At 54.6% G+C, this 26,821-nt stretch overlaps 1 protein-coding gene and 3 non-coding genes across 4 annotated transcripts in view; all 4 read right to left on the reverse strand.

Moving 5' to 3' along the window:
* EIF3A (eukaryotic translation initiation factor 3 subunit A) overlaps nucleotides 1-26,453 on the reverse strand; it is a 49,367-nt gene extending 22,914 nt beyond the window's left edge. The window contains exons 1-16 of the mRNA XM_088466449.1: nucleotides 26,292-26,453; nucleotides 24,364-24,554; nucleotides 21,439-21,575; nucleotides 21,187-21,350; nucleotides 20,902-21,101; nucleotides 20,033-20,241; nucleotides 18,083-18,254; nucleotides 17,608-17,712; nucleotides 17,417-17,515; nucleotides 17,210-17,326; nucleotides 16,800-16,985; nucleotides 16,247-16,594; nucleotides 15,511-15,615; nucleotides 14,992-15,105; nucleotides 14,581-14,703; nucleotides 4,192-4,345 (exon numbers count right to left, since the gene is read on the reverse strand). Of these exons, the coding sequence (XP_088322575.1) occupies nucleotides 4,192-4,345; nucleotides 14,581-14,703; nucleotides 14,992-15,105; nucleotides 15,511-15,615; nucleotides 16,247-16,594; nucleotides 16,800-16,985; nucleotides 17,210-17,326; nucleotides 17,417-17,515; nucleotides 17,608-17,712; nucleotides 18,083-18,254; nucleotides 20,033-20,241; nucleotides 20,902-21,101; nucleotides 21,187-21,350; nucleotides 21,439-21,575; nucleotides 24,364-24,554; nucleotides 26,292-26,340 (2,473 nt within the window). The 5' untranslated portion in view covers nucleotides 26,341-26,453. The remainder of the gene's footprint in view (nucleotides 1-4,191; nucleotides 4,346-14,580; nucleotides 14,704-14,991; nucleotides 15,106-15,510; nucleotides 15,616-16,246; nucleotides 16,595-16,799; nucleotides 16,986-17,209; nucleotides 17,327-17,416; nucleotides 17,516-17,607; nucleotides 17,713-18,082; nucleotides 18,255-20,032; nucleotides 20,242-20,901; nucleotides 21,102-21,186; nucleotides 21,351-21,438; nucleotides 21,576-24,363; nucleotides 24,555-26,291) is intronic.
* Nucleotides 14,840-14,960, reverse strand: LOC148430822 (small nucleolar RNA SNORA54). Its single transcript, XR_015877328.1, has one exon. It is a non-coding gene; the product is annotated as a small nucleolar RNA SNORA54 (small nucleolar RNA).
* Nucleotides 16,048-16,178, reverse strand: LOC148430823 (small nucleolar RNA SNORA19). Its single transcript, XR_015877327.1, has one exon. It is a non-coding gene; the product is annotated as a small nucleolar RNA SNORA19 (small nucleolar RNA).
* Nucleotides 17,033-17,166, reverse strand: LOC148430824 (small nucleolar RNA SNORA19). The gene has a single exon (XR_015877326.1). It is a non-coding gene; the product is annotated as a small nucleolar RNA SNORA19 (small nucleolar RNA).
* Nucleotides 26,454-26,821: the final 368 nt, after the last annotated feature.

Raw genomic sequence — 26,821 nt, forward strand, 5'->3', positions numbered from 1 at the left:
TTTGGCTTTGAGGCGGTCTTGGGTGCGGACTGCCTCGGGAAGGACTGACCCTTTGCCTTGCCCTGAACCCGAAAGGAACGAAACGCCGAGCTCCGGACCTTAGCAGGTGTAGTAGCTGAAGGGAGGAAGGCTGACTTGGATTTTGCCAGGGTATCTACTATTTTGTCCAGGTCCGGACCAAATAGTAATTCCCCATTAAAAGGTAAGGCCTCCAAGCCTTTTTTTGAATCCGCGTCTGCTCTCCAAGACCGCAACCACAAGGATCTACGAGCAGACACTGCTGCCGCCGAAACCCTAGAGGTCAACAGGCTAGCATCCAAAGATGCTTCTCCAATGTAGGAGGCGGCATCTCTCATCTGTCCTAACAACGCCCCCTGGACGTCCGGAGATTCATCCGTAAACGTGTCCTCCAAGGCGTTGGCCCACCCCTCAATGGCCTTGGCCACCCAGGAGATGGCCATGGACGGCCGGGCTACAGCCCCTGAGAGAGAATAAATAGACTTTAGACAAGTCTCCACCTTCCTGTCCATAGGATCCTTCAGCGAGGATATAGACGGCAATGGCAAAGTAGCACTCCTGATGAGGCGTGTTACATGGGAATCGACTGCAGGCGGAGTTTCCCATTTCTTACAATGCGCTTCCGGGAATGGATAATTGGACGCCAAGCGTTTCTGTGGCAGGAAACGCTTACTGGGCGTCTGCCAGGCCACCGCCATGTGATCAACTGATCAGACAAGGGGAACGCTGTAGAAGTAACCTTAGCTTTTTTAAAACTAGGATACCTTGACTTGGGAGCGGGTGCCTCATCCTCAATCAGAAGAATAGCCCGCACCGCCTTAACCAGAGCCCGCACATTGATGGAAGACTTAGTGTCTACCTCCTGGACTGAGGCATCTGAGGCTGAGTCATCCTTTACCTCACCATCATCCGAGAACCCCTCATAATCCGAAAGATGCGCAGCCTGTGCCATGACTGAGCGTTTAGACGCCCTGGAGGGCACGTCACTGCGCAACATCGACTGAAAAGCCGAAGATGCTGCCGCCAAATCTTGGACAGTGTGGGAAAGCGCATCCACCCAGGGTGGAGGAGCTGTCACAGGAGCCTGAAACGGCACCACAGCCGGCTGTGCCACAGGGGTGGACTGAATATACATTGGCAACCCCGCATAGGGACCAACAGGCTGAGACCCCGGGGGAGTCTGCAATAATTGTGGGACACCCGGGGAATGGGGGATGGCAGGCTGGGGCAACGCCCTAGTAGGGGCGGCAGTCGGGACCGACAGATGGTCCGCGATGGACACCAGCACCTGGGAAAACATCGCCCATGGTGGCTCCTGCGAAATGGGAGGTTTAGACGTACCAGGAACCGCCTGGCACCGTCCGCACAGGCCGTCCTGTGACAAATCCTCCCTATCCACTCCTGCAGAACAGCGCCTGCAGGAGAACAATGCTGGAGCCCCGGAGTGCTCAATCTCCTCCTCAGACATGACTTAGGAAGAAAACGTGCGCACTCACCAGTGTGCTGAACAACAGCCCACAATATGGCACCGTGTAGCACACAACTGTATGTGACGGACCTCACAAATACGTGATCTATATAGGTGAGGTCAGTAGAAACACCCTTCCCCCGCACACCTGTAGGGCTTGTAGGAGAAGGAAAGGGATAGGTACAGGCTGACAGTAAGTAGAAAAAAGACACAGACAGGCAGCACTAGCAAAAGTCACATACCATGCAGGAAGATATACTCACTGCACCTTTCCACTACAATCAACCTCCCAGATTCAGTGTCTGGGAGGGCTATAGCGCTGTGTACACTGTCCTTGTCGGGGGAGAGGTACACAGGGGGACCGGTCCGCGTGCTCCCTGAGAGTATCCACGCTGCCAGTAAGAAAATGGCCGCTGGAGACCTCAGAGGAGGAGTGGCCGAGTATCTGCAGCTCAGCGACGCCAGACTCCGAGCTGAAAGGCGCGCTGAGCTGAGGGGAGGAGCCGCTGACAGGGAAGGCTTCCTCCCCTGGCTAGCATATTAACCCCCGGGTTGCCGGCATCCCGCTTGCCGCGATATTAACCCTGGTGGTCTAGTGGTCTGGCGGGGTATGCCTCCGCTGGAGGGGAGGCCCGCCGCCACCGCTAGCGCCCCCGGTCTGTCCCCTAGACCGGGGGAATGGGACTGCATTTGAAAGGAACCCGCGCACCGCCGCTAATCAGCGGTGCGCGGCTTACCTGATCTCCCCGGCATCTTCCGGCAGCAGTCCCGGGGGAAGCCAGAGTCCGGCTAGTACAGACTCTGGCTTCCCCCGCCGCGATCCCCAGTTCAGTGCTGGCGTCGCGGCGCCAGCAGGGAGAAGGAGCGGCAGCGTGGGCGTCTGTACAGACAGCCCAGCGCTGCCGCTCTGTAGAAAAACTGTAGTAAAAAAATAAATAAATTTAACTAAGTTAAAAAAAGCTTTAGGGGGCTGCTCCTGCAGACCCCCCCCGCAGGGTGACCCGACTCCGGCCGGGCACCATCTAAAACTGAGGTGCCTGTGGCTCGGGGGCGGGGTATAGGGGAGGTTGGACCCAAGTGCATCCTGGGAGCAGCTGAAAGCTTTAACTCCGTGGTGCCCGAGGATCCAGCTATACCCCAAGGTCACCCTGTGGACCCCTATGGACCCTGAAGTAGAAAAAACAAATAAGCAGCCCCCCTGCGTTAACAGTGACCCGACTCCAGCCGGGTACCAACTAAAACTGAGGTGCCTCTGGCTCGTGGGCAGGGTATAGGAGGATGGACCGGTGCATCCTGGGAGCTCAAAGCTTTAACTGCGTGGTGCCCGGAATCCAGATCCATCACCTACACTCCAAGGTCTCCCTGCGGACCCTGAAGAAGAAATAAATGAATATATGCGGCACAAAACGTATCGGCTCCTAAGGCACTTACAATAGTCAGAGGTTTTGGGGGATGTGGGGGGGCACAGAGGAGCCCCAGTTATCGCCCAGTGTCTTGCAGCAGCCCCCAGACAGGTTGGTGAACGTGGCCTGTGAGCTGTAACGCCTGCGCTGTGCTGCCAGACATCCATCTAGCCTGCAATACTGCACTACTTCATGGGCTGGGTGACTGGACAGGAAGTCAGGATTTTCAGTCTCTAGCCCAGTGCCTTCCAGACCCCACTCCTCACAACCCCTAGCACAGCATGTTGTACAGATATCCTAGCTGGCGCACCGGGGTATTCACTAGTAGCCAATAGATTTTAAAAGAAACAGTTGGAGCTAATTAAGTCACTTGTGATATGGAGATCTGGAAAACATGCGCTGCTTGGGGTCCCTGATGACACGAGATGAGAGGGGTTATTCAGAGAGTAGACTCAGCCCACTCCTCATGGGTACAAACTATGTGATTATGTCTGCACCCCCGTGATCATCTACATCATTACATAAGGCCCCATGATTGGTTTATCTAGACTTCTACCATAGTATGATCTCCGATCACTTTCCCTGGTGAATGGGCCGCCATTAGCGCCATCTCTACGGACAATGCGATAAAACAGCAGCGATTTGTGGGTAGGCGCAGGGAAACGTACACGAGACGCTGCGATGGATAACGGGTTATACAAAGACACGACTCCTGGCCCTGTACCCAGACTGCGCCATATAACCATTCCCTGGCTGGGGGCTCCGTCCTGTGTGACAGGGACAGAAGGAACACGCTGCCCCCAACACTCTGCCAGCCTGACACAAGGAGAGAGGACGGCGCATCCATGCCAAGTCATTTCTAGGTGTATATAAAATGATTCAAAATGTTATAACATCGGCGACTGCTGGTCACTCAGTAGGAAGAACAGGGACAGAATAAAGGAGCAGCCACACAGCGACGGACAACTGTAAGCGCACTGTACGATTAGCGAGGACTCATCCGGGCATCTATTACAGCTTAGTGGAGATACGTGAAATTCCAGCTACCTGTGCATCATACATACCCCATTACCTTATCAGATGCAGTCACTGGACAGCACAAGGAGGATCCACAAGGCAATACCAGCTGGTTATGGTTATTACCGTCACCAGCCACTCACGGGTTACACCATATAAAGGAGACGATAATGACTTCTACCATTTTACTCATCACTAATTCTGTCTGTACCACCCTGGCTGTAATAGTTTAATAACTAAGCAGACTTTGCAAAATGCGCAACGCGCCCAAGCGTGGGAAAATACCTTTCTTCAGCTGCTCGTCCCGTATTCTCTGCGCCTCCTCCTCCTTGTCCCTGTAATAGTTAATACGTCTCTCCTCCTTGCGCTGTCTCTTGCGCTCCTCCAGACGAGCCTTCCTCTCCTCCGCAAGTCTCTCCTGGAACTGCTTCAGCTTCTCCTGGAGTTGGTACAAACAGATAAGAGGGGGTAACGTCAGCTAAGAGGGGGTAACGTCAGCTAAGAGGGGGTAACGTCAGCTAAGAGGGGGTAACGTCAGCTAAGAGGGGGTAACGTCAGCTAAGAGGGGGTAACGTCAGCTAAGAGGGGGTAACGTCAGCTAAGAGGGGGTAACGTCAGCTAAGAGGGGGTAACGTCAGCTAAGAGGGGGTAACGTCAGCTAAGAGGGGGTAACGTCAGCTAAGAGGGGGTAACGTCAGCTAAGAGGGGGTAACGTCAGCTAAGAGGGGGTAACGTCAGCTAAGAGGGGGTAACGTCAGCTAAGAGGGGGTAACGTCAGCTAAGAGGGGGTAACGTCAGCTAAGAGGGGGTAACGTCAGCTAAGAGGGGGTAACGTCAGCTAAGAGGGGGTAACGTCAGCTAAGAGGGGGTAACGTCAGCTAAGAGGGGGTAACGTCAGCTAAGAGGGGGTAACGTCAGCTAAGAGGGGGTAACGTCAGCTAAGAGGGGGTAACGTCAGCTAAGAGGGGGTAACGTCAGCTAAGAGGGGGTAACGTCAGCTAAGAGGGGGTAACGTCAGCTAAGAGGGGGTAACGTCAGCTAAGAGGGGGTAACGTCAGCTAAGAGGGGGTAACGTCAGCTAAGAGGGGGTAACGTCAGCTAAGAGGGGGTAACGTCAGCTAAGAGGGGGTAACGTCAGCTAAGAGGGGGTAACGTCAGCTAAGAGGGGGTAACGTCAGCTAAGAGGGGGTAACGTCAGCTAAGAGGGGGTAACGTCAGCTAAGAGGGGGTAACGTCAGCTAAGAGGGGGTAACGTCAGCTAAGAGGGGGTAACGTCAGCTAAGAGGGGGTAACGTCAGCTAAGAGGGGGTAACGTCAGCTAAGAGGGGGTAACGTCAGCTAAGAGGGGGTAACGTCAGCTAAGAGGGGGTAACGTCAGCTAAGAGGGGGTAACGTCAGCTAAGAGGGGGTAACGTCAGCTAAGAGGGGGTAACGTCAGCTAAGAGGGGGTAACGTCAGCTAAGAGGGGGTAACGTCAGCTAAGAGGGGGTAACGTCAGCTAAGAGGGGGTAACGTCAGCTAAGAGGGGGTAACGTCAGCTAAGAGGGGGTAACGTCAGCTAAGAGGGGGTAACGTCAGCTAAGAGGGGGTAACGTCAGCTAAGAGGGGGTAACGTCAGCTAAGAGGGGGTAACGTCAGCTAAGAGGGGGTAACGTCAGCTAAGAGGGGGTAACGTCAGCTAAGAGGGGGTAACGTCAGCTAAGAGGGGGTAACGTCAGCTAAGAGGGGGTAACGTCAGCTAAGAGGGGGTAACGTCAGCTAAGAGGGGGTAACGTCAGCTAAGAGGGGGTAACGTCAGCTAAGAGGGGGTAACGTCAGCTAAGAGGGGGTAACGTCAGCTAAGAGGGGGTAACGTCAGCTAAGAGGGGGTAACGTCAGCTAAGAGGGGGTAACGTCAGCTAAGAGGGGGTAACGTCAGCTAAGAGGGGGTAACGTCAGCTAAGAGGGGGTAACGTCAGCTAAGAGGGGGTAACGTCAGCTAAGAGGGGGTAACGTCAGCTAAGAGGGGGTAACGTCAGCTAAGAGGGGGTAACGTCAGCTAAGAGGGGGTAACGTCAGCTAAGAGGGGGTAACGTCAGCTAAGAGGGGGTAACGTCAGCTAAGAGGGGGTAACGTCAGCTAAGAGGGGGTAACGTCAGCTAAGAGGGGGTAACGTCAGCTAAGAGGGGGTAACGTCAGCTAAGAGGGGGTAACGTCAGCTAAGAGGGGGTAACGTCAGCTAAGAGGGGGTAACGTCAGCTAAGAGGGGGTAACGTCAGCTAAGAGGGGGTAACGTCAGCTAAGAGGGGGTAACGTCAGCTAAGAGGGGGTAACGTCAGCTAAGAGGGGGTAACGTCAGCTAAGAGGGGGTAACGTCAGCTAAGAGGGGGTAACGTCAGCGCTACAGTAATGACACAGGGAAAACAGGAGATATGGTAAGAACTTACCTTTGTTATCTCTGTTTCTACGAAGTCCATAGGGTCCACAGGGTTGACCTTGGGGTTATAGCTGGAACAGGATCCATGGGCACCACACAGTTAAGCTTTTAGCTCCCAGGATGCACTTGGGTCCTCCTCTATACCCCGCCCCCGAGCCACAGGCACCTCAGTTGGTAAGCAGCCTAGGCCGGAGGAGAATATGGAACAGAGAGAAGGAAGACTGGAACACACAAGAAACCATACTCACAGCAATAGGAGACGGAAAACCGGTGACCAACCACACAGCCCATTTGAAGCCAGGTGCGTCAGTGCGGGCGCCCTGTGGACCCTATGGACTTCGTAGAAACAGAGATAACAAAGGTAAGTTCTTACCATATCTCCTGTTTTCTACTTCAGGGTCCATAGGGGGTCCACAGGGTTGACCTTGGGGATGTCCCAAAGCAGTTCAACTAAGGGCGGGGACGCTCCTGTGCTGAAAGGAGCACCCGGCAACCAAAGGAAGCATCCTGAGAGGCGAAGGTGTCAAACGCATAGAACCTCAAAAACGTTTGAATAGAAGACCAAGTGGCCGCCTTACACAGCTGAACAGCAGAAGCGCCACTTCTAGCAGCCCAAGAGGGACCCACAGAACGAGTGGAATGAGCCTTAACAGAGGCTGGCACAGGTAAACCCTCTTGTGCATAAGCCTCACAAATAACATAACGAAGCCAACGGGCTAACGTTTGTTTGTTGGCAGGCCAACCCCTCTTGTGAAAACCAAAGAGGATAAACAAGGAATCAGACTTCCTAACCGAAGCCGTCCGGTCTACATAAATTCTAAGCGCCCGGACCACATCTAAGGAAGTCTCACCAGCTGAAAGATCAGGGGACTGAAAAGCTGGCACAACAAGTTCCTGATTAATGTGGAACTTCGAGACCACTTTGGGCAAAAACTCAGGACGAGTACGGAGCACCGCTCTGTCCTGGTGAAAAATCAGGAAAGGAGGGCGACAGGAAAGCGCCCCCAATTCAGACACTCTCCTGGCCGAAGCAATTGCCAGGAGAAAAACCGTCTTAAATGTCAGCCACTTGAGCTCTACCGCCTCAAGAGGCTCAAACGGAGGACCCTGCAGGACCCGTAGCACCACCGCCAAGTCCCAAGGAGCCACAGGAGGCACAAAGGGAGGCTGGATCCTGAGAACACCCTGGAAAAAGGTGTGAACGTCTGGTAGTATTGCAATCCGCCGTTGAAACCACACGGACAAGGCGGACACATGAACCTTCAGAGATGCAAGGCGTAAGCCGAGATCCAATCCTGACTGAAGAAATTCCAAGATCCTAGAAACTCGGAACACCTGAGGATCATAAAGTCTGGACTCACACCACTGAAAGTAAGTGTGCCACACTCTGTGATAAATCCGTGCTGAAGCAGGCTTGCGTGCCCTGAGCATGGTACCAATAACCGAACTGGAGAAGCCCCGAGACCTCAAGACGGCTGTCTCAAGAGCCACGCCGTCAAAGACAGCCGACCCAGATCCGGGTAAAGGCAGGGCCCTTGAGACAACAGGTCCCGACGCTGAGGAAGAAGGTACGGAGCGTCGATGGAGAGGCTCCTGAGATCGGAGTACCAAGGACGTCTGGGCCACGCCGGAGCTACCAGCACGAGCATGCCGCCGTCCTGCTTGAATTTCCGCAGAACCCGAGGAAGCAGGGATAGCGGAGGAAACAGATACGCCAGGTGAAACGTCCATTTCACCGACAGCGCGTCCACCAGACTTGCGCCTGCGTCTCTTGTCCTTGACCCGTAAACGGGCAACTTGTGATTGTGACGGGAGGCCATCAAGTCCAGCTCCGGCAGTCCCCACCTGTCCACGAGTAGCTGAAACACCTCTGGGTGAAGCGACCATTCCTCGGGATGCACGTCGTGACGGCTGAGGAAGTCCGCCTCCCAATTGAGGACTCCGGGGATGAAGACCGCCGAGATCGCCGGAATGTGACCCTCCGCCCAAGTCAGGATACGAGACACCTCCGACATCGCTGCCTGACTGCGAGTTCCGCCTTGGTGGTTGATATACGCCACCGTGGTACCGCCCTTCCGTGAAGAGCGGGGCCGGACGACTGCAGGGCCCTGTATACTGCCCGCAGTTCCAGGATGTTGATGGGGAGAAGTGCTTCTTCCGCTGACCAACGACCCTGAAGCGACAAAGAGCCGGTCACTGCCCCCCAACCCCGGAGACTGGCATCCGTCGTGAGCAGGACCCAGTCCGGGATCCAAAATGGGCGCCCCTCGACCAGATGAGCTGTCTGAAGCCACCAAGCCAAAGATTGCCGAACGTCCGGAGACAACACCAGCACCTGAGAGCGGATGCGGTGAGGTAACCCGTTCCATTCTGATAGAATCAGCCCCTGCAGGGGCCGGGAATGGAACTGGGCAAATTCCACCATGTCGAATGTCGACACCATGGACCCCAGAACTCTCATAGCCGAATGGACCGACAGGCGGCAACGGCTCAGGCAACTGTGTATCCGCAGCTGTAGGGAGGCGACCTTCTCCGGAGTCAGGAAGATCCTTTGCTGACGCGAATCCAGCAGGGCTCCCAAATGAACCATCCGCTGTGATGGAATCAGGGAGGACTTTTTCCAATTTATCAACCACCCGTGTGCTTGCAGGCAAGCGATCGTCAGGTGGAGATGTTGAAGCAGTACCTCCGGGGAGCTCGCCAGCAACAGGAGGTCGTCCAGATACGGCAGCAGCCGTACATTCTGGTTCCGAAGATGTGCGGCCATGACCGTCATAATCTTCGTGAACACCCTCGGTGCCGTGGAGAGACCAAAGGGTAGCGCCCGGAACTGATAGTGGTGTTGAAGGATAGCGAACCTCAGATACCGCTGGTGTGAAGATGCTATCGGAACATGGAGGTAGGCGTCCTGGATGTCCAGGGACACCATGTAATCCCCCGGTTCCATCGCCAGAATGATGGAACGTAACGTTCCATCCTGAACTTGGGAACTCTGAGGAATTTGTTCAGAGACTTCAAGTTGAGGATAGGGCGATGAGAACCATTGGGTTTCTGCACCAGAAACAGAGACGAATAATACCCCGTCCCTCGTTGTGATAGAGGAACGGGAACAATGACCCCTGCTTTCAGCAAGGACTCTATAGCCTCCTGAACCTGTAACGCCTTGGTCTTGTCCTGAGAAGGACTTGTGCAGAAAAACTGGTGGGGTGGTCTGTGCCGAAAAGAGGGCGTACCCCTGGGAGACCACTTCTCGAACCCAGGCATCCGTGGTGGTATTGTGCCAGCACTGGGCAAATAGAAGAAGTCGGCCTCCCACTCTGAGGTCCCCCAGAGGGAGGCCCGTCCCATCAGGCCGCAGGTTTATCTTCCTGCTTGGAAGAAGGGCGCCGAGCACTCCAGGCTTGCTTCTTGGGTTTAGAGGCAGTCTTACTCGCAGACTGTCTCGGGAACGACTGACCTTTCACCTTACCCTGAACCCGAAAGGAACGAAAAGCCGAACTCCGAACCTTAGCAGGCAGTGCCGCCGAAGGGAGGAAGGCCGACTTGGATTTAGCCAGGGTGTCCACTATTTTGTCCAAGTCCGGACCAAATAGTAATTCCCCATTGAAAGGTAAGGCCTCCAGACCCTTCTTTGAATCAGAGTCCGCTCTCCAGGACCGCAACCACAAGGATCGGCGGCCAGACACCGCTGCAGCCGATACCCGCGAGGTCAGCAGACTAGCATCTAAAGAAGCTTCACCAATGTAAGAAGCAGCGTCCCTCATTTGTCCCAACAACGCCCGCTGGACATCCGGAGCGTCGTCTGGGAAGGTATCTTCCAATGCATTGGCCCACCCCTCAATGGCCTTGGCCACCCAGGAAATGGCCATGGACGGTCGGGCCACCGCCCCGGAGAGGGAGTAAATAGACTTTAAGCAAGTCTCAACTTTCCTGTCCGTGGGATCCTTCAGCGAGGATATCGACGGTAATGGTAAGGTGGCGCCCCGAGTTAAACGGGTGACATGGGAATCCACCGCCGGTGGAGTTTTCCATTTTTTACAATGTGCTTCAGGGAAGGGGTAATTAGAAGCCAACCGCTTCTGAGGAAGGAATCTCTTACTGGACGCCTGCCAAGCTACCGCCATATGATCCGTCAACTGATCCGACAGGGGAAACACCGCAGAAGCCACCTTAGTTTTTTTGAAACTAGGAAACTTCGACTTAGGAACCGGTGCCTCATCCTCTATAAGAAGAATAGCTCGCACCGCCCTAACTAGTGCTCGCACATTAATGGACGACTTGGTATCCATTTCCTGGACCGAGGCGTCCGAGTCAGTGTCATCAGGGACCTCCCCATCATCTGAGGAACCCTCTGAGTCCGATACCTGAGCAGCCCGTGTCATGAGTGGGCGTTTAGAAATCCTAGAAGGCATGTCAGTCTGCAACATTGACTGAAAAGCCGAGGAAGCGGCCGCCAAATTTTGCACGGAGTTGGAGAGCACATCCACCCATGGTGGAGGAGTCGCCATAGGGGCCTGAAAAGGTACCACAGGCTGCTGCGGCACAGGGGAAGCCTGTATATACATAGGCAACCCCGCATAGGGACCTACTGATTGAGACCCAGGAGGACTCCGCAATAACTGCGGGACACCCGGGGAATGGGGGATGGTCGGCTGGGGCACCGCCCTAGTAGGGAGAGCAGTCGGGACCGACAGACGGTCCGCAATAGACACCAGCACTTGAGAAAACATCGCCCACGGTGGTTCCTGCGCCAGAGAAGGTCTGGATCGGCCAGGAGCCACCTGGCATCGACTACACAGGCCATCCTGTGACAAATCCTCCCTATCTACTCCTGCAGAACAGCGTCCGCAGGAGGCCAACACCGGAGCCACTGAGCACTCAACCTCCTCGTCTGACATGACAGAATATATTATATATCTGGCACCAGGGTAGAAGTAAAACGCACTCACCGGTGTGCTGAACAACAGCCCACAATATGGCACTGAGTAGCACACAACTGTATGTGACGGACCTCACAAATACGTGATCTATATAAGTGAGGTCAGTAGAAACGCCCCTCCCCCACACACCTGTAGGGCTTGTAGGAGAAGTAAAGGGATAGGTATAAGCTGACAGTAAGTAGAAAATAAGCACAGACGGCAGCACTAGCAATAGTCACATACCATGCAGGAAGATATATTCACTGCACCTTTACACTACAATCAACCTGCCCAGATTCAGTGTCTGGGAGGGCTATAGTGCTGTGTACGCTGTCCTTAATCAGGGGAGAGGTACACAGGGGGACCGGTCCGCGTGCTCCCTGAGATCTGCGCTGCCACTGGGAAAATGGCCGCTGGAGACCTCAGAGGAGGAGTGGCCGTGTAACTGCAGCTCAGCGACGCCAGACTGCGTGCTGAAAGGCGCGCTGAGCTGAGGGGAGGAGCCGCTGACAGGGAAGGCTTCCTCCCCTGGCTGGCCATAACCCCAGGGATGCTGGCTTCCCGCTTGCCCCTTTATCCCTGGTGGTCTAGTGGTCCCACGGGTTATGGGAGGGGCCCGCCGCCACTGCCAGCAGCCTCCGGTCTGTCCCCAGGACCGGAGGCTAAAGGACTGCATTTAAGGCATTCCGCGCGCCGCCGCTAGCCAGCGACGCGCGGCTTACCTGAATCCCCGGCGTCTCCGGCAGCAGTCCTGGGAGGTAGACAGAGTCCGGCTAGTACGGACTCTGCCCTCCCGCCGCGATCCCCAGATCAGTACTGGCGTCGCGGCGCCAGTCGGGGATCAGAGCGGCAGCGTGGGCGTCTGTACAGACAGCCCTTCGCTGCCGTCTGTAGTAAAAAGATTAAAATAAATAAAATCTAACTTAAAATAAAAAGCTTCTGGGGGCTGCTCCTGCAGCCCCCCTGCGCGGTGACAGACTCCGGCCGGGCACCAGCTTACACTGAGGTGCCTGTGGCTCGGGGGCGGGGTATAGAGGAGGACCCAAGTGCATCCTGGGAGCTAAAAGCTTAACTGTGTGGTGCCCATGGATCCTGTTCCAGCTATAACCCCAAGGTCAACCCTGTGGACCCCCTATGGACCCTGAAGTAGGAAAGTGGGATTCTCATCGCAGTGGGTGACACAGTAGGGACGTGGGTGACACAGTAGGGACGGGGGCGGCCAAAGTGTCCATCGCCATCTTACGGTTGATTGAGTTCACTTGACTGGTAGTTTGGGGACAAATGTTTGCATGATGATAGCATGTAAGGGGCAAGTTGGGAGGTCTGATGACCCTGTAGGGAGGCCCAATGGGCATGTGGTGTACATCTATATAGCTACAAACAGGAACGTCTGGGGGTGTATAGTGCCTTAGTGTTAGCTTACGTTTCATTGGCCCAGAGCCCTAAGAGGCATTATGTACTGTGCTAGATGGCAGCAGCCCAGCCCCCCTGTAGTATGGTGTGGAGCACAACGGCCAGGAGTTTGGGCTCTTTAAATTACTATCAAAAGCTCAAAGCTGCACGCCCTGTACACCCGCATTGCCGCCCTGCACACCCGCATTGCCACCCCATGTACACGCTCCGCACGGCCACCCCATGTACACGCTCCGCATTGCCACCCCATGTACACGCCCCGCACTGCCGGCCTGGGAGTAACAGATTATTCTGTCATAAGCACGGATCTGAGAGCACAGAAGAGGGAAAAGAGCTATACATAGAAAGAAAAGGAAATAATGGAAATACACAAATCTATTTCTTCTATCATCCCCGGGGACACAGGGTGCGGTATCTATGTACTATGTAAGGTGCTGCCTTATACAGGATGATAGATATACACTGAAGTGCCAAAGTCATGGGATCCACGCCTAGTATCATGTAGGACCTCTCTAGCCATATGAAGTGAGGCAGCGCTGCCCGGAGAGGCGGTGACGCGCGCTGCCCGGAGAGGCGTGACGCGCGCTGCCCGGAGAGGCGGTGACGAGCGCTGCCTGGATGGCTTCTCACAGCTCCCTGATATTTGTAGGTGCAGGATCTTGGGTGCGAATGGACCACATCCCATATATGCTCGGCTGGGTTCATGTTGGGTGAACGCGGTGGACACATCATTCATCGGAACTCTCCAGAATGCTCCTCCAAAAAATTCTGTACAAGTTGGGACCGATGACACGGTGCATTATCCGGCTGGCACCATCCATCGTTGTGGGGGTACATGAAGTCCATGAAAGGCTGCAAATGGTCATCAGGCAATGCAATGTAAGTGTTACCGGTGAATGACATGTTCAGGTGGACCAGCGGACCCCACCCATGCCACATGAACACACACCACTACGGAACCATCACCAGCCTGCACTGTGCCTTCTCCACAACTGGGGTCCATGGTCTCATGAGGTCTGTGCCACACCCGGACCCTACAATCAGCCCAAAACTGGAACAGTGACTCATCTGACCGCGCCACATGCTGCCAGGTGAGGCGCGGTGTCCGGTGTCATAGGGGTAACAGGGGCGCTCTGGTAGGTCCTCTGCTCCCATATCCCATGGAAGATCGCTGCGCTGACCGGCTGGATATACGTCTGGTGCCTCCTGCATTGCATGTGGATGTGACGTGAGCCAGTGTCGTTTGTCTGTTACCATGGACAATTCTGGCCAGACGCCGCTGGTCACCATCACTAAGCTCCCGTGGTCGGCCACTGCGCTGTCCATGGTGGGTGGTAGCGCCTGTTAAATGTCCGCACAACTTCAGAAATGGAATCTCCCATCCGCCAGACGTCCACTATCACGCCCTGACCCAAATCCAATAACTCACGTCACCGTGCCATGAGCAGCCTAGCCGGTGTTCAATCAGACTCACGGATGTCACATTACAGCTGGTGCAGGTCTGGGCATTTCACTTTTAGCACTTCAGATACATGCATAGAAAACCATACATACATAGACACAAACATACATATAAGGTGGTGTTCTAAGTACATGTATCCATATTCAACACAGACCGTCACCGTAATAGCAGTCCCCGTGTATTTTTGGCAATAATCTAGCACCGGAATGGAACCCATTGGCAGAGTACCGCCATAGATTACGAACAGTGCGATACATTAGTGTTGTAGCGTTTAGTGCTAGCTGTACAGGAAGCCATTGTGCTCAGGGTAAATCACATTTAGTATAACTGGCTTCAGGTATTAACCTTCTATGTGATTGTTGGTGAGCAGTATATTCTGATATAGAAGTCTGCCAGGACGGCCATGTATTACACAACCCATAGGAAGGGGATTAGTGGTGGAGAGAGGGGGGAAGAGCAGTTACCTCATACACAGACTGCCGCGCAAATCTCAGCTTTGACTCAAACAGATCACGATCCCCCATCATCCTGGACATCCTGTTCTTGTGCTCCACGGCTTTCTCCCGCTCCAACATGAGGCTGCTAATCTGTTGGAGACAGTCGTCATATGAGCACAGGGATTACACGCTAATACCACGCCTAACACTTCCGGGTACACGCTCAGCTGAACTTTACACAGAGAGAAAAATAATAATAATGAAGGAGAAACAAGTTACTCTGTATAACTGTTCCCAAATCACAGATGACCAAGGCGACTTAGTCGGGCTGGTCAGTGGGAATTCCTGTTGCACTGGAATGGAACCCATCATCCATAGGGAGCGATGACAGATTACGAACAGTGCCAGAGAGGATCCTACAAGACATGGTGTTCATACCCGCTCAGCTTCCTGCTGTTCCCACAGCTCCATGTCACTGATCCGCTGCTCTTCATAAGCCTTCTTTATCGGGGGAATCTCTTCCAAGCGTTTGGCTCTCTCAAAATAGTCAATCTACAAAAAGAAGCCCAGACAGTAAGATCATCATTTCTAAAACACTAATAGCCGCTGAGCAAGGCCAGTTCCCAGACCCCACACCTCAGCGAACCCAGGTGCCAGACCACCCCGAGATCAGCGAGCCCAGCCGGCAGACCACCCCGAGATCAGCGAGCCCAGCCGGCAGACCACCCCGAGATCAGCGAGCCCAGCCGGCAGACCACCCCGAGATCAGCGAGCCCAGCCGGCAGACCACCCCGAGATCAGCGAGCCCAAGCGGGCAGACCGCCCCGAGCCCAGTCAGACCACCCTGAGCCCATTTGATATCAAGAACAACCGTCCCATTCTGTCCAACACACCAAGCAGAGACCGGCCACTCATGAGACCACACCAAGGCACAACTAATCACTCATCAGACCATACCTTCTTCTCCTGGTTCTTCAAACGTTCCTGCAGCTCTTTCTTTTCCTTCTCCAGCTGTTCCACCTGCTTAGCCATGATGAAATCTGGGTCCAGCTCCTCCAGGTTCTGTAGAGGGTGCGGAGAACAGAATATGGATCACGTTCATCTACACTGTCCGGACAGATATTCAGGAGAAACTCAACGCCCAGAATATAGATTATTGGTTATATGCTGCTCTGCAGGAGATACCACCCTCATGACCACATCCCCACAAATCATGGTGAGAAACCACGAATTTCGTGTCAGACTCCTTTGAGGGCCGTGTGGAAGAATGGAGATCTCCTACCAGAAAGATTAGACCTCTCTAGTAAAGCTATGAAAAGGCTTCACAGAGTAACCCAACTCCAACCCGCATATGCGGTGACCCTCCCGAGTCACGGCGGCAGCAGCCCCATGGAACGCCTCCCTGCACATAACAGCCACGTCACGCCTCACCGCCACCCATGGAAACCTTCAGAGAAGACAGAGTCCCAGATGAAGGCAGGACACAAACACACCACATGTATGAAAGGGACTGGCAGCAGTACCTATGTGTGCTTAGATACGCTGCTAATTAACCTTCATTTGCTCTAGCACATTAGAAATAACACTGCTCAGCGAGGGGCAGAGCAAGTCAATGAAATGTGCCGTAAAACGCAACGCCACTTCCCATACCCTGCACGTAGCAGCAGCCCCCACGCCAGCCCACGCCACCTACCTCAATGTCTATGTCCTTGAACGCTTTGGCCCCCAGCTCAGTTTTCTTGATCTGCTCCAGCCGCTCCCTCACGGTCTTTTTCTTGATCTGTTCGTGCTCCTGCAGTATGCGTTCCTTCTCTCGCTCCTTCGCCTCCTGCCGCAGACGCTCCTCCTCCGCCTTGCGCACTTTCTGCAGTTCAGCTTCTCGCTGCTCCAACTCTTCCTTCTCTCTCTGAATATTCAGATTCTCCAGACGTTCCTTCCTCTCCTCTATGGTCTGCCGGCGGGCCAGGATGCGCTGATGTTCCTTTCTGGAGTTCTTCAGGAAAGAAGTGATGGCCACCTGCTGCTGCTCCTCCTTCTCTTGCTAATTGGAGACAACGAGACAAGGTTGGCCGGGCACAGACACCACAAAGTATTCCCCAGTGGGGTAATGTCAGCTGACAAAACGAGAAGACATGACTGGTCGGCCAGGACATTAGGAGCCAGGCCTGACGGGGCCGGTATCTGGCAGCAGGTAATCGGCCCTCGGTCACACCTAGCACATCACAAAGGACTTCTCATTCACTAACCAGGACGTGCGCAGGCTTAATCGTCGCCACGGCCTTGGACAGCACAGAGGACATCGCAGTCAGCTGGTTCCGGATCTGCTCCGACGGCATGTTCTGTAGGTAAGGACCGACTGGCGCATCCTCTCGCGTCGAATAATTCAGGTCCGAGCCAAAGCTTAATGTGCGGCAACTGTGATCTATACGGACCTGTGGAAGGAAGATACAACATTAATGCCGGTCTTACGACACATGACACATGTATGAAGGGGACTGGCAGCAGTAATTACGGGTTCTTAGTTACGCTGCTAATTGACCTCCATTTTGCTCTAGCACATTAGAAATAACACTGCTCAGTGAGGGGCACAGAGCAAGTCAATGAAATGTGCCGTAAAATCCTCAGAATGATCCCCGCACACCGCCGGGTTACTCACCTGCAGGTCACAGTGCCGGGCGGCATCAACAATGGCTCTTTCCAGCAAGAAGGCATCAACGAAAGGCACCAGTGAGGTCAGACGCGAGAACTCAATGCTCTGGTAGATCTGAGCTACCTGATAAATGGAGACACAGGATCAGGTAAGTGGCCACTAACATCAGGGGTCCCGGGTCCTGCAGCTGGGGGGCAGGAAAGACGTTATTACCTGCTGCAGTAGTCTCAGGATAGTGTTGTTCTGCAGCTGGGGAACATACTGCTGGAGGTCAGGTTCCTTCTCTGCCTGTTCTCTCACCCAATCCAGAACCTTTGTATTACAATAAACACATAACATTGCAGTTATCTAACAAGAGAGAGTTCTGTCAGACAAGACGCCGCTGTGGGTGGAGCTACTTCTACCTTGGTTACGCGGCCACAGAGCTTCAGGGGATGGAAATCCACTTCCAGCCAGTTGTAGAGCTCCTTCACCTCCGGAACCACGTACTGGAGCACATTAAAACGGACCTAAAATGCAGACAGCTTAGAGTCCCCGTATAAATATACATTAAACAGTAACTGACAAGAGACGTGACTGCCTGTCCCTGAGCAAGGTGACTTCATCTATCCATTTACACAGTACCTCGTATAAGGAAGAATTCCCATAGCCCATCCCCACATCAAACATCTCCTCGGCTCAAACTACTGGGAACAACATCGTTTAGCTCCATTGCCTGGAACAGATCGCCACCAACAGGCAGCAAGCAGCTACTGCGGCTATACTATCATTCTACTCAGCTACGTTTGTATAATCCGCTGTGAGAAACCTTTTACTACCAGATGGAGGCTCCTCGGAATATCAAAAAATGTTCCTCATCCTGGTGCTGGGAAATCTCACCATATCATTAATAAGGGCGACCCGATTTGGAGGCGATTGCAGTCCCAGTAAAGTGGCAAGACGTCGCTGTTTGTCCAAAATAATGCCGTCCATATCCAGCAGCCGGGCGATGTCTGTGCGCTCCGGAGTGATGGGGATGGAGAGGGTGGCCAGTAAAACCCTGGTAGACATCCTGTAACAGAGGGAAGGATGGGTAAATGGGTGATGCCATACATGAGAGCTAGGAGGTAGCATGTGACTAGGGGCAGTAATAACGGGGATCAGAGAGACAGCATGTGACTAGGGGCAGTAACAATGGGGCTCAGTGAGGCAGCATGTGACTAGGGGCAGGGGGCAGTAATAATGGGGATCAGTGAGGCAGCATGTGACTAGGGGCAGTAATAATGGGGATCAGTGAGGCAGCATGTGACTAGGGGCAGTAATAACGGGGATCAGAGAGACAGCATGTGACTAGGGGCAGTAACAATGGGGCTCAGTGAGGCAGCATGTGACTAGGGGCAGGGGGCAGTAATAATGGGGATCAGTGAGGCAGCATGTGACTAGGGGCAGTAATAATGGGGATCAGTGAGGCAGCATGTGACTAGGGGCAGGGGGCAGTAATAATGGGGATCAGTGAGGCAGCATGTGACTAGGGGCAGTAATAATGGGGCTCAGTAAGGCAGCATGTGACTAGGGGCAGGGGGCAGTAATAATGGGGCTCAGACTAGGGGCAGTAATAATGGGGATCAGTGAGGCAGCATGTGACTAGGGGCAGGGGCAGTAATAATGGGGCTCAGTGAGGCAGCATGTGACTAGGGACAGTAATAATGGGGATCAGTGAGGCAGCATGTGACTAGGGGCAGTAATAATGGGGATCAGTGAGGCAGCATGTGACTAGGGGCAGAAATAATGGGGATCAGTGAGGCAGCATGTGACTAGGGGAAGGGGGCAGTAATAATGGGGATCAGTGAGGAAGCATGTGACTAGGGGCAGAAATAATGGGGCTCAGAGAGGCAGCATGTGACATGGGGCAGTAATAATGGGGATCAGTGAGGCAGCATGTGACTAGGGGCAGTAATAATGGGGATCAGTGAGGCAGCATGTGACTAGGGGCAGTAATAATGGGGCTCAGTGAGGCAGCATGTGATTAGGGGCAGTAATAATGGGGATCAGTGAGGCAGCATGTGACTAGGGGCAGGGGGCAGTAATAATGGGGATTAGTGAGGCAGCATGTGAATAGAGGCAGTAATAATGGGGATCAGTGAGGCAGCATGTGACTAGGGGCAGTAATAATGGGGATCAGTGAGGCAGCATGTGACTAGGGGCAGGAATAATGGGGCGGGGGAGCCCGGGTCAGGGCAGCCAGACCACATACACTATGGGAAGAAAACCCCTCCATGTACAGAGTCCTGCTCTGCCCCACCTCTGCAGGTAATCCCATACTGGGCACAGATAGGTGCGGCGGGCAGACATACGGGGGTTGGGGAGAAGGTGACGGCTATTATAGTCTCATAGTATAATTGGTAGGTGGGTTTTGCGGTCACCAGGATTATGGGGGATTCCTCTGACCAAGTAGTGACATAAATCATGAAATTTAGTGAAAAATAAAATAAAAGGTTCTGTGTATTCCTAATAATATAATAGCGCAGGGGTCTCTCTCTCACTTAGTTTAACCTATCACCATTCCCCCCCCCCCCCCCCAGACAATAACTTATATGTACCGCAGCACACTTACTACTGGCTTATAGGAGTCGCTATATAGCCACCAGCCCCAGCAATCTGCAGGTAACCATGTGACCGCGTGTGAGAAGGTGACTGACAGCGCCAGGCACCACAACAGCCGCACTGCTAATATTCCTTCCACTATAATGTAGCACATACGGAACCGTCTTCCTTCTCACAGGAGGGAGAGAGAGACCAGGTAATGTGCCGGACACCGTACAGTAACAATGGCGCCCGACGGGCGCTCACCTCTGCATCTCCTCCGGGGTGAGATTCTTCCTCATATCCCTGGAGAGATGGTACAGGCGATGTAAGGTGGAGGCATGGAACAGAGTGTTCCCCGACTTCCAGAAGACAGTGGACACCTTGTTGTAGTAATTCGCCATCAGCTGAGGCTTCGGCGGCTTCTTAGACAAGGCGAACAGTCCATGTATATCCTCCACGGCCTTAAAGGCTTCCTGTAAACACAGCAGCAGAAGCATTAGAGGGAACAGCCGCCTCTCTCTCTCTCTCCATAGCCCCCCCCCCGTAGCGGTATATGGCCGGCACCAAGGAGCAGAGGACCATCAGCACTGCGGCATTAGAGGGAACAGCCGCCTCTCTCTCTCTCCATAGCCCCCCCCCCCCCCCGGAGCGGTATATGGCCGGCACCAAGGAGCAGAGGACCATCAGCACTGCGGCACTAGAGGGAACAGCCGCCTCTCCCTCTCCCCCCCCCCCCCCCACGTAGCGTTATATGGCCGGCACCAAGGAGCAGAGGACCATCAGCTCTGTGGCATTAGAGGGAATAGCCACCTCTCCCCCCCTTGTAGCAGTATACGGGTATGTGGCCGGCACCAGGGAGTAGAGGACCATCAGCACTGCAGCATTAGAGGGATCAGCCGCCTCCCCCCCACCCCCCTGTAGCGGTATACGGGTACGTGGCCGGCACCAGGGCGTAGAGGACCATCAGCACTGCGGCATTAGAGGGAACAGCCGCCTCTCCCCCCCTTGTAGCAGTATATGGGTATGTGGCCGGCACCAGGGCGTAGAGGACTATCAGCACTGCGGCATTAGAGGGAACAGCCGCCTCTCCCCCCGGGGGGTGGGGCGACACCTTATGTCCGGAAATAAAGTACCTGCCAGAGCTCCATGCTGATGGCACTGTCCAGCTGAACCAGCCGGGTCTCCAGGTGCATGGACTGGCTTTCCGGATTGTTCAGGTTGATGGCCGTGCTCTGATTGTGGTGCCGCTGGATCTGACCCAGGTGCATCCTCAGATTGTCGCACAGCTTCCGGAACTCGGCCTTCCTGGTGTACAGCAGGCAGAACTTGAAGGCTGGGGACAGAAAAACACAAACAGGCGATAGAGAAGTCCAGCACCCGCCTGACCGTACACACGGCTCTACCGCAGCGCTCGTCACCTTGCTGAGCGATGTCATGGTACAGACGCTCCACCTTAGAGTTGTTCCGCAGTAAGTCCAGGCACTGTCTGTAAGATTCCCAGAGAAACTTCACCCATGGCGTCAGGAGCAGGCGGTCAGTCCGGTCCTGAGTGTCCTCTCCACTTACAGCGCTCAGGAGGACACTACAATGACAGAAGCCTCCATCAGCACAATGGCCACATACAGCAGGTTTATGGCTCTAGCAGATTATCTACGCGTCATTCTAGATACCTTTCTGGAGTCTGAATGTTGTCCAGATCCTCAATATCCAAAACCATTTGCTGGGAAGACTCCTTGGCGGCCTCGGTCCTCTCCTCCGCCAATTTCAAGTAGGCCCGGACCACATCTTCCAAAGACTTAATATTAACCTGGAAAAGGAGAATGAACAAGGATATTAGGGGAAGGGGTGACCATGGATATTAGGGGGAGGAAGACGTTACACTGAGCACTACAAGGGGAAGGGGTGACCATGGATATTAGGGGGGGAAGACGTTACACTGAGCACTACAAGGGGAAGGGGTGACCATGGATATTAGGGGGGGAAGACGTTACACTGAGCACTACAAGGGGAAGGGGTGACCATGGATATTAGGGGAAGAAGTTACACTGAGCACTACAAGGGAAAGGGGTGACCATGGATATTAGGGGAAGAAGTTACACTGAGCACTACAAGGGAAAGGGGTGACCATGGATATTAGGGGAAGAAGTTACACTGAGCACTACAAGGGGAAGGGGTGACCATGGATATTAGGGGAAGAAGTTACACTGAGCACTACAAGGGGAAGGGGTGACCATGGATATTAGGGGAAGACGTTACACTGAGCACTACAAGGGGAAGGGGTGACCATGGATATTAGGGGAAGAAGTTACACTGAGCACTACAAGGGAAAGGGGTGACCATGGATATTAGGGGAAGAAGTTACACTGAGCACTACAAGGGGAAGGGGTGACCATGGATATTAGGGGAAGACGTTACACTGAGCACTACAAGGGGAAGGGGTGACCATGGATATTAGGGGAAGAAGTTACACTGAGCACTACAAGGGGAAGGGGTGACCATGGATATTAGGGGAAGACGTTACACTGAGCACTACAAGGGGAAGGGGTGACCATGGATATTAGGGGAAGAAGTTACACTGAGCACTACAAGGGGAAGGGGTGACCATGGATATTAGGGGAAGAAGTTACACTGAGCACTACAAGGGAAAGGGGTGACCATGGATATTAGGGGAAGACGTTACACTGAGCACTACAAGGGGAAGGGGTGACCATGGATATTAGGGGAAGACGTTACACTGAGCACTACAAGGTGAAGGGGTGACCATGGATATTAGGGGGGGAAGAAGTTACACTGAGCACTACAAGGGAAAGGGGTGACCATGGATATTAGGGGAAGAAGTTACACTGAGCACTACAAGGGAAAGGGGTGACCATGGATATTAGGGGGAAGACGTTACACTGAGCACTACAAGGGGAAGGGGTGACCATGGATATTAGGGGAAGACGTTACACTGAGCACTACAAGGGAAAGGGGTGACCATGGATATTAGGGGGAAGACGTTACACTGAGCACTACAAGGGAAAGGGGTGACCATGGATATTAGGGGGAAGACGTTACACTGAGCACTACAAGGGGAAGGGGTGACCATGGATATTAGGGGAAGACGTTACACTGAGCACTACAAGGGGAAAGGGTGACCATGGATATTAGGGGAAGACGTTACACTGAGCACTACAAGGGGAAGGGGTGACCATGGATATTAGGGGAAGACGTTACACTGAGCACTACAAGGGGAAGGGGTGACCATGGATATTAGGGGAAGAAGTTACACTGAGCACTACAAGGGGAAGGGGTGACCATGGATATTAGGGGGGGAAGACGTTACACTGAGCACTACAAGGGGAAGGGGTGACCATGGATATTAGGGGAAGACGTTACACTGAGCACTACAAGGGGAAGGGGTGACCATGGATATTAGGGGAAGACATTACACTGAGTACTACAAGGGGAAGGGGTGACCATGGATATTAGGGGGAAGACGTTACACTGAGCACTATAAGGGGAAGGGGTGACCATGGATATTAGGGGGAAGACGTTACACTGAGTACTACAAGGGGAAGGGGTGACCATGGATATTAGGGGAAGACGTTACACTGAGCACTACAAGGGGAAGGGGTGACCATGGATATTAGGGGGGGAAGACGTTACACTGAGCACTACAAGGGGAAGGGGTGACCATGGATATTAGGGGAAGACGTTACACTGAGCACTACAAGGGGAAGGGGTGACCATGGATATTAGGGGAAGACGTTACACTGAGCACTATAAGGGGAAGGGGTGACCATGGATATTAGGGGGGGAAGACGTTACACTGAGCACTACAAGGGGAAGGGGTGAACAACAGGGACCTCAAAACCCAACGCCCATTTAGTAGGATTAGTTTTTTGGGCTCTGCAAAGTCTAAAACTCGGAATTTGTAAATATATTGTTTAATATAGGTTTGACTGATGCTCAGTCACATAAAATCACTATATAACCAGATACTGGGCACCGGCTGAGAGGATTCCCCCCTGGAGCAGTCACCAGATCCATAGCTTCAAAAACTAGCCTGATAAGGGTCTGGGGGGTGCTCTAAGGGGCTAAGTGTTTTTGCAGGTGCATGTAGGACGGAGGAATTTCACTTTACTAAAACGTCACATTAGAGATATAAGAATACGCTGGCAGCCATTGTCATGTACCACAAATCTGATGGGACTAATTATATTCACCAATAACACTGCTCGATGCCATTCTTCACCACTTCTGCCAGGACGCTAATAACACGGATGTGACATAACTTCAGTACCCCAATTAGTGTTATTAGGGCTATTGGAACACCTCTACATTCATCCCCAATGTTAGTGCATCTTTTTGGGGGGGGGTTCAGCCTGATTTCCCCTAGTCTGACCGTACTTTCCATCTGTTCTGCATTCACCGCTTCCCGTTTTCGCCTGTTTTGGAATTGAATACGGCGGATAGCGGGGACGCGCACGGTAAGTTTTTGCTTCCAAAATAGGTCTTCTCTGGCTAATAGACAGCCGGTTGTGTCCCTGACAGGAGGCGGCTGAATACGGTGTAAGACGTCCTTTATAGGCAGATGACCCGCGCAGTCTTACCTGCTGGCAGATGTTCTTGTACTGGTACAGACCCTCCTTGGCGAGGTGGCTCTTGCGGAGATCCACACACAGCTCCAGGTACTTCAGCATTATCGGCTCGTGGATTTTTTGCCATGTTCGGTGCTTTTTGCTCTTTATCACGTCATATAAAACATCCAGAGCCGGCTGCTTCTTGCCAACTTCAAGGAATTCTAAAAACAAAATCCATAAAGATGAATTGTGACCGCGCTGATAGGCAGAGGCTGCCCGGGGAGGCGCAATGTGGCGGGGGCTGCCCGGGGAGGCGCAATGTGGCGGGGGCTGCCCGGGGAGGCGCAATGTGGCGGGGGCTGCCCGGGGAGGCGCAATGTGGCGGGGGCTGCCCGGGGAGGCGCAATGTGGCGGGGGCTGCCCGGGGAGGCGCAATGTGGCGGGGGCTGCCCGGGGAGGCGCAATGTGGCGGGGGCTGCCCGGGGAGGCGCAATGTGGCGGGGGCTGCTACATGGAAGTTACAGCTGGACTCGGTGCTTGTATTTATCTCCAATGGCAGCTGAAGGTTTCTCTAATCAGCAGTCACCAGAAAAGCAATGTGAGGTGATAAGAGACCAAAGCTTCATCTACACAGCAAGTACACGTGTGCACCCAACACCCGTCTCCCCCCCAGTGTATATCCCCCCCTCCCCCATGTACTTCTGCCTGTGTGCCCCCTCCCGGAGTGTCCCCAGCTATGTCTCCCCACACCCCCAGTGTCCCCCGACATCTGTCTCCCCACCCCCAGTGTCCCCCGGGATCTGCCCCCCCCAGGGTCCCCCCTCATCTGTCTCCCCCCATCTCCCCCCTTATCTCTCTCCCCTCCCCCCCGTGTCCCCCCTTATCTGTCTCCCCCCCCCCGTGTCCCCAGCTATGTCTCCCCCCGTGTCCCCCCATCATCTGTCTCACCCCACAGTGTATATCCCCCTCCCCCGTGTACCGCTGCCTGTGTGCGCCCTCCCCGAGTGTCCCCAGTTATGTCTCCCCCCCAGTGTCCCCCTGTCATCTGTCTCACCCCACAGTGTATATCCCCCCCTCCCTTATGTACTTCTGCCTGTGTGCCCCCTCCCGGAGTGTCCCCAGCTATGTCTCCCCACCCCCAGTGTCCCCCGGCATCTGTCTCCACCCCCCAGTGTCCCCCGGGATCTGCCCCCCCCAGGGTCCCCCGCTTATCTGTCTGCCCCCCCCCCCGTGTCCCCCCTTATCTGTCAAACCTCCCCCATGACCCCCCATCATCTGTCTTACCCCACAGTGTATATCCCCCCTCCCCCGTGTACCGCTGCCTGTGTGCCCCCTTCCCGAGTGTCCCCAGCTATGTCTCCCCCCCCCAGTGTCCCCCGGCATCTGTCTCCCCCCGCAGTGTATATCCCCCCTCCCCCGTGTACCTCTGCCCGTATGCCCACTCCCCGAATGTCCCCCCTCACCTGTCTCCCCCCCGTGTCCCCCGGCATCTGTCTCTCCCCCCTCCCCATGTACCTCTGCCTGTATGCCCACTCCCCGAATGTCCCCCCCCCCGTGTCCCCCCTCACCTGTCTCTCCCCCCCGTGTCCCCCGGCATCTGTCTACCCCCCCGTGTCCCCCGGCATCTGTCTACCCCCCCGTGTCCCCCGGCATCTGTCTACCCCCCCGTGTCCCCCGGCATCTGTCTCTCCCCCCCCCCCGTGTCCCCCCCCAGTGTCCCCCGGCATCTGTCTCTCCCCCCCCGTGTGTCCCCCCAGCTGCCTCTTCCCCCCCTGTGTCCCTCGGCATCTGTCTCCCCTCCCCCCCCCTGTGTCCCCCGGCATCTGTCTCCCCTCCCCCCCTGTAGGCCCCGTACCCCCGGCATCTGTCTCCCCTCCCCCCCTGTAGGCCCCGTACCCCCGGCCAGGCCTGTGAGCCGCACACTGAGTAGCGAGGCCGGGGTCAGGCGCCGCACTCACCGTTCGCCCTCTTCAGGGCATTCTCGGGGCGCTGGAAGTAGGCCGGCATGGCGGCGGCGGGATCGGGCTAGAGCGGGATCCGGTTATGGCAGCTACAGCATGTCCGCCACGCCAGAGAGAGAGAGCGGAAAGGGCGGCGCCACGCACACACGTCACTTCCGGCGTCGCACTGCTGACACCTAGCGGCCGCCCCGGGAGCTGCTGACACCTAGCGGCCTCCACGGGAACTGCTGACACCTAGCGGCCTCCCCCGGAACTGCTGACACCTAGCGGCCACCCTGGGAACTGCTGACACCTAGCGGCCTACCTGTGAACTGCTGACACCTAGCGGCCACCCTGGGAACTGCTGACACCTAGCGGCCACCCTGGGAACTGCTGACACCTAGCGTCCTCCCTGGGAACTGCTGACACCTAGTGGCCTCCCTGGGAACTGCTGACACCTAGCGTCCTCCCTGGGAACTGCTGACACCTAGTGGCCTCCCTGGGAACTGCTGACACCTAGTGGCCATAGTTGCCAATTCCGCCCATAA

This window comes from Taudactylus pleione, unplaced genomic scaffold, assembly GCF_031769625.1.
Source record: "Taudactylus pleione unplaced genomic scaffold, aTauple2 ptg003137l, whole genome shotgun sequence".
Lineage (NCBI taxonomy): Eukaryota > Metazoa > Chordata > Amphibia > Anura > Myobatrachidae > Taudactylus > Taudactylus pleione.